The 12,145-nt window shown below is 35.8% G+C and overlaps 1 protein-coding gene across 1 annotated transcript; it reads left to right on the top strand.

Moving 5' to 3' along the window:
- Positions 1–576: 576 nt before the first annotated feature.
- LOC107578186 (excitatory amino acid transporter 1-like) lies at positions 577–9,714 on the top strand. Its single transcript, XM_016264170.1, has 10 exons — positions 577–662; positions 1,469–1,716; positions 1,932–2,069; positions 3,749–3,953; positions 4,038–4,080; positions 5,597–5,868; positions 6,816–7,049; positions 7,137–7,331; positions 7,414–7,548; positions 8,028–9,714. Exons 2-10 carry the CDS (start codon positions 1,536–1,538, stop codon positions 8,236–8,238), a joined length of 1,614 nt encoding a protein of 537 aa, XP_016119656.1. The 5' UTR covers positions 577–662; positions 1,469–1,535; the 3' UTR covers positions 8,239–9,714.
- Positions 9,715–12,145: the final 2,431 nt, after the last annotated feature.

The following is a 12,145-nucleotide window of genomic DNA, read 5'->3' as shown; positions in this document are numbered from 1 at the left end:
ATTATGTGTTGTATGGATATTTTCTGTATGTTCCAGTTTTCAGCAATTAAAAACACACATACACACACACACTGAAGGAGGAACATTCTGTTTGTGGGGCCTGTGGGAGAGGTGAGTGTGTGAAACAACTCTCACCCCACAGGAAGTCCCATCACGAGTGTCATCTGAATAGTCCAAAGACCTGCCGAGAGCGGAGGGCTGCGGTGGGCAGCGTTATTCCACGCCCTTCTCAGCCATTGAAATCGTCTCTCAGGATTAAATGTGAAACACGATGTGAGTTCTGATCACTTAGCATTGAATCTCACAGAAACACGATTGAGGCTGACCTCACGTGTGCCTTCAAAGAAAGTATTTGTATAAAATTAGCAATTAGCCTTTGTTAATTAGCCTTTGAAAATGAACTATTTTTAAATGATTGTGCATTCTAACAGTTTCATATATTTTAATGTGAGAATCAAGCAAGAACCTTCCTGCCATGCCATCATGTACCACCATTGGGCCCCCCTTTGAAGTGTCCTATTTAGAGTTAGCAAGCTCCTCCCCTTATGAGATCCTGAGTATCAGGAACTTCTTACTGGTGGAAGGTTATTAAATTCCCAGCACAGACTGGCTAACTCTGATCACTCAGGGCATCTCTCAGCACAAGAACTCACTGGAAGCAGGTAAGCAGCTCTTCTTCTCTCAGCAACTTGTAGCTATTGAGGATTTATTTTTATTTTTTTTTGTGGCTGAGCCCTATTTGCCTGGAAATCAGTTAGACAATAAGATGTCTGTAGCTAAAAAAGGCCTATGTATTTCATTTAAAAAAAGTGCACAGAAAGATTTGTGTGGTTCACACTGAATTGCTGAACCTCAGCTACAAGCTACAAGATCAAATAGCTGTAGGTCTTATGCATTTATTTTTCATTTGTAGAATAAAAAAGCTTAAATTTACATGAAATGTAATTGCATATATAATTTATGATTTAATTGCATATAAAATGTAATTGCATATATCAAATGTAAGTTAATTGCATATAAAATTTAATTGAATATTTATATATAATTTTATCTCAGTAATAAAAATATTTCATTTACATAATATAATTGCGTATCATATATATTTAAATCATGTGTGTGTGAAAATATATATAGTCATTTATTTATTTAGTGACATATTTAGTAAATTTCATGTACTGAATTAAATTTATATATATATATATGTGTGTGTGTGTGTGTGTGTGTGTGTGTGTATTTTTATCTCAGTAATAAACTTTCATTTACATGGAATTTAATTGCATATATCACATATTTTAAAATATACTTACAATTAAGTTAATTCCAATTAATATCATTACTGCATGTTTAGGCTGCATTTTGGGTTTCCAGTCATTTTAGCTGTCTTTCCTATTTGAACTCAAGGATTTGGGATTTAGATCAGTGGGTGTGCTAGATGGAGTTAGTCTCATTGTCTCATCTTCTTGTGTAGGGTCTCTTTTGGGTCACCGGTTCAGCCCAGCTAGCTTGATCTGAGTGTGTTGAGTGACACCGCCAGCATGACCAAAAGCACTGGGGAGAAGCCGCGGTCACGCAATCGCGTGCAGCAGATCCGAGAGGGAATTCACCTGCGTTCCCTAAAGGCAAGGAAGAAAGTGGAGGACATCACTAAAGATGACGTGAAGAGCTTTCTGAGAAGAAATGCTTTTGTGCTCCTCACCATTGGAGCCGTGGTCTTTGGTCAGTGCACCTGGTTTAGTGAAATTACATTTACTCAGGAAGTTTTCAAGTATGAATGTTTGTTCTAACCATCTAAAGATATCATCTAACCTGAAGTTAGTGTCTTGGTCAAGGACACAGATTACTGTAAAACCTACCACCAAAAAGCCTTTGGATTTCTTTTGATTTATGACAAAAAAGGGATCTGACATTTTTTTATTATTTTTTTTTTTCAGGTATCATGATGGGTTTTGCTCTGAGGTCATACAAGATGTCATACAGAGAAGTGAAGTATTTCTCCTTTCCTGGTGAACTATTGATGCGTATGCTGCAGATGTTAGTGCTTCCCCTTCTAGTCTCAAGTTTGATTACAGGTATGATATTTAGATTTTTAATTTTTTTTGCCAGAAATGCACCAAATATGTTACGATGATAATAGAAATGATAGATACTACAAAAACCGGGAACTTAAGTCTTAGATCTTAACTTAAGTAAACTAGAAATCTTTACGCTTAATGGAAAGGAAAGAAGAAAAAGGGGCGGAGCAACCAGAGCCATATAATTAAGAGAGCCCAATAAGATCTTCAATAGTATAGCTGCTCATTGAGTCTGGGCTGATGGGACCCAACTATACAAATGTTGTCCCGGGCCCTGTGAATTTTACTGACAGTCCTGTTTATAAGGAAAATACAAAACAGTGATGCGAGGACATAGTGGAACAAAGACATTAATAAGATGAGAACGTGAGAGCGGCGTGAATTTTGGAATTGTGGGAGTGGCTGAAATAATTCCATAAGATGTGAAAGAGAAAAGGGATGAAAGGAAGGATGAAAGGAAGGAAATTAGTTGCTAATTAATGCCAACACAAAAAACAAGCAGCTCAAGAATGAAAGGGCCACAGAATTAAAGTCAATGTATATTTATAAGACAATTACTGACGCAAAAAGACCTAACATAAAGTTGATAGAACAGCAATGATTTTTGTTCAGATCTCATCAAACAATCAAAATAGCAACTTTCAAGGAAACAGGTGTTACAACTGTGCCTCTGCGAAGCATAGCATTACGCTGGGCTCCATTTTCAGGTTTGTAGACAGTGACCTCTTTGTGCTTCTATTAAAAGTGGCAGTGAGAATGAGGCAGAGGTTATAAAGACGAGTTCAGCCCCACCCACCCCTGCTGCTTCACTTCACACACATAAAGGAATGAGAGCACTTCCTTCAAACTCATTTTCTTTAAATATACCTGCAAACTCTGATTGGTTAGTAATAATAATAATTATTATTATTATTCAGATGTTATTATTTAATTAAATTGAAATATTGAAATTAAATTAAATTGTTATTAATATTTGTTGGGCATTTTATTCGGTAATTGTGGCACACTTGGGTGTGAGGGGGGCTGTTTTGTTTATTCACTTCTTTGTAACTGCGCAACATGAGTCATTTCTTTAGTTTGACACAAGTGCATTGGGAGACTGTTTGCTGTTGCTGTGGAGACACAGAGAGGGTGGCATGACTGCTGAAACACGGGCAGGTGGAGGAATTTCCCAGGCCTGTCCGAGAGAAAGAGAGATGAACGAATGCTGATCAAGAGAGAGAAGTATGGTCGAGAGAGACAGAGTATGAACAGAGGGAATTGTGAAGTGAGAGACTGAACTTTAAAAGATGCTGAAGTTTGGGCCCCCAGTAGGATACGAGAGGACCGAACAATAGCTGCTTTCTCTTTCTGCTCTGGGGATCAGGGCTGCAGAAAGACCCCTGACTCGTTCAAAATTCAAACCTTAATTTGTTCTGGCAAGTCGAAATCTTTTTGCTCAATTGACTTCAACAATGATTGCAATTAATCCTAAGAGACTTTTAAAGTCAAATGATATAGTGCTTTTTAGCTACATGAAGATTAAATCATGTATCTTTCATTATTCACCATCACCAATCTTTATGTTTGTAAAATTTCTGGTGAGATATTAGAATGTATCAGAATATTGGTACAAGACCTGATCTATGTTTCATTCTCACAGAAAAAAATTCTGAATTCTAATTAATTCTATCTAGGCATGGCAGCATTGGACAGTCGCGCCTCTGGAAAGATGGGCATGCGTGCAGTTATATACTATATGACCACCACTTTCATCGCAGTGTTTATCGGCATCATTATGGTTCTGATTATCCACCCGGGCAAAGGCTCAAAGGATGAATTCACCAAACAGCAGAAGATCGAGCAGGTCAGCCCAGCTGATGCCTTCCTTGACCTCATCAGGTAATGGACTGGTGTAGTCCATCCGTTACTTCAAAATACTGATATGAGCCAGTGACTTTATTCATTATATACACTCTTTTGCAGAAACATGTTTCCTCCTAATCTGGTTCAGGCCTGCACTCAACAGGTGAGAATGATTTTCACTTGATCCTATTATTCAAAATTCCATTTTTTTATTTACCTCCTAGATCATAAAGATTTATTAAATACTATCTCTCTGTTGCACACATTATGAAAGCAATGATAAAAAAAGGATATAATTTTCTTGGCTAAAATCTTCATTACTAAAATTAAAAATGTAATGTAATTTAATTTAATTTAAGAATTAATGGCACAAGAATATCTAAAAAAAAATTCTCAAATATTAAATATGGCTCTGTAATTATTTCACTCTCACACAATGTTGTTTCTTTGCAAAAAATTTATTAAAATTAAAATTAAAAAAAGAAAAAGGAAAAAAAACTATCAATTTTATATAAAATGGAAATAATTTATTATTGAGGGTAACAATTTACAAAAATGTGTGGTGCACCATAGCAGAAGTTAAAAAAGGCTGTTTTATTGGGTTATTCAAAGTCATTCCTTAATTTTTAACCATTTAATTGCCAATATTTAATTACAAAAAAAAAATAATAATAATATTTGAATATTAAAGATTCATATTTATATGGATAGACTCTCATATATATATATATATATATATATATATATAATATTTTGAGGGTTAAGTAGTTTAGGAGCAGTTTGGGGTGAAATTCTAATATGTTTCCATGTTCAGCAGGAAATCAGTTTATCATTAGATTTGATGAGACTTGTTGATAGGAAAAGAAAGGATAAAAACGGATCATTTATCACTCTTGGATCCAAAATGTTTTTCTGGGAGGCCTTGAATTTATAATCGTACCAATACTGCTCACAAGTCTTGACAACATTTAATTTTTCCTCCTGCTGGCCCAACTTATAGCGTGTAGGGAATAGACATTTTCCATTTAGCATTTGGAGAGTCTGGCTTGAGTTCGACCCACAGCTGTGTTTGGACCAGCTGAGAGCTTTGGCAGAGCTGTAACAAGTCGGATATAATGGGACAGAAATGGCCAGACAATGACACTGAAGAGTCTGACAGTGGCTCACAGTCTGTCCGGACACACTCCACAGGGACACCCTGTAGTCAACCAGATCTAAAAAAAAAAAAAAACATATTTCAGAAATATTGAAAAGAGTCTTTCTGTAGAATGTTTCTAGCAATCCAAATCCCTACATCAGAATAACATGAAAGTGAAAGTGACATGAGGCTAACTATGGTTACCCATACTTGGAATTAGTACTCTGCATTTAACCCATCCTAAGTGCACACACACAGCAGTGAACACACCCCCGGAGCAGTGGGCAGCCATTTACTTCCTCAAGGGCACCTCAGTTGTGGCATTGAAGGTGGAAGAGAGCGCTGTACATTCACACCCCCCACCTACAATCCCTGCCGGTACGAGACTCGAACTCTCAACCTTTGGGTTACGAGTCCAACTCTCTAACCATTAGGCCATGACTTCCCCTCTGAACTGGATCATGAACATGGCCAACTGGCCATTTCAAATTGATCAGATTCTTGCTCATTTTAAAAACTACTTCCCTTCTTCCTCCTGTAGTTCAAGACCCAATATAGCAAGAGGATCATTCACGTGAAGATGATCGTGAACGATTCGATATTCAACCTAACTAACGCCACCCAGGAGATTGCCCAAGAGGAAGTGATCCCTCTCCCGGGCACCACCAATGGGGTCAATGCCCTCGGGCTGGTGGTGTTTTCAATGTGCTTTGGCTTGATCATTGGGAATATGAAGGAACAGGGACAGGCTCTCAGAGACTTCTTCGACTCCCTCAACGAGGCCATCATGCGACTTGTTGCTATTATTATGTGGTGAGTGATTCCAGACACACAAACAGAAAAAAAAGTTAAAAAAAAGAAAAAGTACTGTTTTAAAAAGTAAAGTAGATTCAAAACTGTGTTAATGTAGCCTAGGGCGGGTTTTCCAATTCCAATAAACTTCAAGAGTGAACCTAACATCAAGTGTTTCCTAAACAATAGCAATTTAAACAATTTGGCTCAAATAAAATGAAAAATATTATATTGAAAAATATTATCCTGAAAAGAAATGTATCATGGTTTTCTCAAAAATATTAAGCAGAACACATGTTTTCAACAATAATAATATTGTAATATAATAATAAGAAATATTTCTTGAGCACCATATTAGAATGATTTCTGAAGGATCATGTGACACTGAAGACTGGAGTAATGGCTGCTTCAAATAGAAAATGGTTATTTTTAAAATGTAATAATATTTCACAATATTACTGTTTTACTGTATTTTTATCAGATAAATGGAATCTTAGTGAGCTCTTCTTTCAAAAACTTAAAAAAAAAAAATCTTACACACCTTAAACTTTTCAATGATAGTATTTAAATATGAACCCTTATCATTTCAAAAACATAATAAATATTTATTACAATCCATTGGTATTTATTTCTTGGAATTACATTTACGAAGAGGACTTGTTTTGTTTAGAATAGCAAAAATCAAGCTCAAGATTGACTACATTTTCATTGCTTGCCATGTAAGTAACTTAGAAAAAGACATTCATCATAATTCATCATAGTTGTGTGACCCTTTTTCATGACCCCTTTTCCATCTGCATGTGTAACTCCTTTGGGAAACTTTATTAACAAGTGATGCTTCTGGATGCAGATCCCTGCTCCTTAATCAGTTTCTTTTCCACTGTTTGATAGTCGAGTTTAAAATAAAACAGAAATAACAAACCTGAATGGAGGTAAATGTATCTTTACACATCATATCCTATTCCCAGGTATGCACCAATTGGTATCCTCTTTCTGATTGCTGGAAAAATCGTGGAGATGGATGACATCACTGAAATGGGCGGTCAGCTCGGCATGTATACGATTACAGTAATAATTGGCCTCATGATACATGGCATGATCATTCTACCGACTTTGTACTTCGTCATCACACGGAAAAACCCCTTCATCTTCATCACGGGTTTGCTGCAGGCCCTCATCACGGCTCTCGGCACCTCTTCCAGGTAAGTCAGACAATGTCAAGCTGCCGAAATCAGGAATAATTTGCTCTCATTTAACTTGTTCATATATTTATTTTTTTTATCTCCCAGCTCAGCCACTCTTCCGGTTACCTTCAAATGCCTTGAGGAGAATAACAAAGTCGACAAACGAGTGACTCGATTTGTGCTGCCTGTTGGAGCAACAATCAACATGGATGGAACAGCACTGTATGAAGCCCTGGCAGCCATCTTTATTGCCCAGGTTAACAACATGGAAATGAACTTTGGGCAGATCTTAACCATTAGGTGGGTTATTTTGAAATATAAATAATTATCTGATAATTTTCTCAGTTTCTGAGTATGATTAATATTCTCTTTAATAATACAGCATCACAGCGACTGCTGCAAGTATCGGGGCGGCCGGAATCCCTCAGGCTGGTCTGGTCACCATGGTGATTGTGCTGACCTCTGTCGGACTCCCAACCGATGACATCACCCTCATCATTGCAGTTGATTGGTTCCTGTGAGTGACCATTTATAGAATCTTGATTTGATTTGGTTTACAAGCGAATAACAATATCAAATATATTTCTTGAAGTATTTTGTGAAATAAGGCAAAACAAAATAGCATATTTTATTAAAATGACTGCGTTTGGCACTTTATCTTCCCTCTTATTTGGGACTCCCTTCATTTTTTTCCCATTATCAACCCAGGTGACACACTTTGATGTGTTCCCATGAGACTTGCTCCATTTTTTTTTCGTGAATTTCGTGTAATTCAATTGGTTTTAACATAGAAACGTAATTAGGTTGGCCAAATTAATCATTCCAGATAGATCCCCGCAAGTTACACAGCTAAAAGAGCCTCTTTTTAAACTAGGATGAGAACTGAGATGAAAGTAGGAAACTTTTTGACAACTAAACAAGCATCGCCGCTATTTACCGTCTCAATAAATAGATTCTTAATTTCCTCCTTTCGTCACTTTTCCCTTGCACTTACAGGGATCGACTTCGCACAACAACTAACGTCCTGGGAGACTCTATAGGAGCTGGAATCATAGAGTTCCTGTCCAAAGATGAGCTTCAGAACAGCGATGTGGAGTTGGGGAGCTCAGTCCTGGAGGAGAATGAAGTGAAGAAACCTTATCAGATGATCCCTCAGGAGAACGAGTATGAGAACGAGAAACCGCCAGACAGCGAGACCAAGATGTAGAGGCTGCATATTCAACCCCCAACCAAGGATTTTTTGCGTGCTTGCGTTTATATATGTACAGTGGCCCCAAAAATATTTGAAGACTTAAAATACATGTTAAGAATTGTAAGAATTGAATTACTTTTAATTAGCAAATATCTAACTAAATGGCATTTATTTGAAAGAAATCTAGTACAAGCATGCTATTTAAGCAAAACACAAAGTATTTGGACACTTTCTGGTTGTCATATTTTGAATAATGTTCGTAATTAGGGATATGAACTATACTTGACTACATGCATTCACAAAAAAATTATTTAAAAAGTGAAGTAAGTTTTGAGAAACCTTCCAGATGCCATTCGGTTTGATATTTTGTTACCTATGCAGTAAAATTCATACATTATTGAAGTGTTGCTTAAGTGTCCACATTTTTGTGGGGCCATTGTATATGTATATTTAGTTTTGTTTTTGAATATTTCATTTTCAAACTTCTTTTGACCTTTTACTGTAATTTTGTTCTTGTGCTTTGTCTCCAGGTCATACCAGTTGTTAATTTGATTTGGCAGGAGAGTGTTACCTTGACAAAAATACATCATAATAATTTTTTGTATTGCTTTTTCGTTGTTTTAATAATTAGCTGAAATGGGAATCTATGTGGAAGGCATTGGTATGTTGGTGACCAGCATTCGTCACACAGGATATAATAGGAGCAGCAAGATTTAAACCTCAAGAGTGTTAAAACGAACAGGGTCATGAATGTACACAGGACTGATTTTTAAGCAGAAATGAATATCAGTCAATTATTCATCACTCAAGTTGAGTATAACATGGGCAGGATTGCCAGATTAAAAACTTTTTGGCTCCACATATGAGAGTGATCATCTAAAAATGGAGTATAAAATGTCAAACTGTAAATATCAAGAGAAAATGATGTTTAGCTTTGAAAGCTGCTTTACACATCTTTATGTATGAGAAGACTGAGTGTTTCAGCAGCTACTACAGCAGATATTGGAGTTTTCTCAGCAGCCCCGCACAATATATCCTAAATGAACATACACATACTTATGAGTTTATGAGATTTTTTAAATTGTTTTTTATTCTGCTACAGTTCATCCACTGACCCTTTTATTGCCATTTGCTAACATTAATGATAAATAGAAATAATATGTAGCTGCTACTGATTATTAATTGTAGGAAAATGGACTGAATGTTCCCAGTTCAATGGTTGCAATGACATGCAGAACTGAGTCATTATAAAAACTGTAAATCTTTTTGAAAACATGCTATAGACACAAGTTGGAGTCACATGTACTCAGCTGGAAACTGTGAGCTTAAATTTGTTTGCCTTTTTTTAAATGCTTAGATTTTTTCCATGTTGCTGTATATTTCCTGTCAAGTCCACAAAAAGCAAAATGGGTGATTAGAACTATAGAATAAAGAGCATACGGATGTTGTGTGTTAAATATAGTTTTGAATTAAATTGAGAGTGGCGATGCATTGTGTGGGGATTTTTTGTTTAAAGGTGACATATCATGAAAATCTGACTTTTCCAGGTTTTAAGTGCTATAATCAGGTTCCCGGTGCATCTACCAACCAAGGAAACGTGAAAAAGATTAACCCAATCACTTTGTTTTGGTAAGCCTTTTTCTGCAAGCGTCTGAGAAAACGAGCGCGTCTGATTTCGCTCCCTTGGTGACGTGGCAAAGGGATCTCATTATAATATTAACGCCCCTTAATCTGTAAACTTCCACCCATGGCACCGTCATTGTGTTTCCGCAAGCGACAACGGTGTACCAGTTCTAATGCCATGGCGAAAGTTTGAGCAAAACATGCTAACTGTTCTATCTTTGGCTGCACAGACGAGCACAGGACACTATTTACAGTCCCAGCCTCAGAGGAGACAAGAGAGCAGTGGATTTATTGATTTATTTAATGTTTATTTCTGCTGCCACACAGATCTAAAATAAACATGTGATTTATTTCCCAGCTGTTTACCTTCACAGACATAACCGCCTGTTTTTTGTAACTTGTGTGTTTTTATTGTAAACTTGTGTGTGAATGAGAACTTAGTTTAGTACTCACATGCTGTGACAGCAGCTTTCTGTCCGTGTGCTTCGGATGTGTGCGCTCAGAAAACTGTATATCAGAAGTTTAAACTCATATGGTTTCAAACGCACGATTTCAGCTCGATAAACATGATAATCAGAATCAAAACAGATGTTTTTTTTTTACCAGGTACGAGCTGTAATGGTGCAGCTCTATTCTGGAAAAAGGGCAGGGAGCAGCAGCTCATTTGCATTTAAAGAGACAGGCACGAAAAACAGCGTGTTTCTGCTTCCATTCAAACTAGGCATTTTCAAAATGAAATAATAAATGATCTGTTGAGTATTTTGAGCTGAAATTTCACAGACACGTTCTGGGGACACCAGAGACTTATATTACATATTGTAAAAAGGGGCATAATATGTCTCCTTTAATTATAAATGAGTAGTTTTTAACAAACTCTGCTTTGATATTGGAGAATTAATTAATAGAATGTGGGATATGATTAATATATTCACATATATTTATTAAAGATGGCAAGAAAAGCTTGGATAAATAGTTTCTACAAATAAAGGAAATGTAAAAAATGGTAAATAAACCTATACTTCACACCATAAGAAACAAACTTCTAACCTATTGGATCATTAAAAATTAGCATATGCTGCCATCTAGTGGACAATGGCTTTCTTCAGGCGACAAAAGCTCCATTACAATAGAGTCTACTGTACTGTCTAAATTGGCTGAATGCATTATGCACCGCATTGTTATTAAAACAATAATGAAAGAACATATTTGCTATAGTTTAGGGAAAAGTGTGGATGTCACTGTAATGATAGCTTAAAGAACATGTTTTCTTTCTTTTCTTTTTCATTCTTTATTGTAATATATATATATATATATATATATTACATATTTTCTTTCTTTTCTTTTTCTTTCTTTTAAAAGAAAGAAGTTCAAAACCTATATTAGAATATTATTTGAGAATTCTGTCCTCAAGACAAATATAAATGCAAACAGTTTATGCTAATTGTTGGCCAGTGGCTTTCTATTTTTGTTAATTTCCTTTTTTTCACAGTTTAACTGTTTAATACTCGTTTTGCTGTTTAAATTTGGCTAAAAAGCCAAATAAATATGATTTAATTGCAGGTTCCATAGTGACAGTTTGTTACGGTGTGAATGCACGTTTTGATGTTAGGGCACGTTATCACAAAAGGTCAATAGATGTTCAATGAACTACATAGATTTTCCAGGTGCAAATGTTTAATAGTCACGAGTTTAAGGTATGTGTCTATACCATAGACTGTATAAAAAGGTCTATACCGGAGTTACAGTGTGACAACTGTCCCCTATTATGCCTAAAATAACGGCCATTATTAGTTTAGTACCGTAAGAGGGTGCAATTGAGCTCGTATCCAGATGCATATACCAGCATGAACAAATACCTTGGTTGAATATTCATATCGTTTAATATCTACGTTCATTAAATAATAATAATAATAGTAATAATAATAATACTAATCAGATTTTAATAAGTAAATCAATTTTCTGATAGTAATTTTACAAGTCAACGCAAGACAGATGAGTAGGGTTAAAATTTGTACTAAGAGATATCACCATATCCCCAGTTGATTAATTGCAATACATAAATAAAATTTGAATTACAAGTTTTCTGAAATGTTATATTTAAATATGCATTATCCAATTAAAAAGCACTAAATTGCATACATTTCCAGAAGAGAAATCTAAACATTTACATAAACCCAGGTTAAATGGGCTCAATGCATGAGAAAAAAATTGAAATCTACATTAAAGGGACATTAAAACAGAACATTATGTTGTGTATTTGGTGTAATGCAATGTGTTTATGCGGTTTAAGGTAAAAAAA

The sequence above is a fragment of the Sinocyclocheilus grahami genome, unplaced genomic scaffold (genome assembly GCF_001515645.1).
Source record: "Sinocyclocheilus grahami isolate Dianchi unplaced genomic scaffold, SAMN03320097.WGS_v1.1 scaffold32.1, whole genome shotgun sequence".
Taxonomy (NCBI): Eukaryota; Metazoa; Chordata; class Actinopteri; order Cypriniformes; family Cyprinidae; genus Sinocyclocheilus; species Sinocyclocheilus grahami.
The sequence above is the reverse complement of the archived record's forward strand: the minus strand, read 5'-3'. Positions and strand labels throughout refer to the sequence as shown.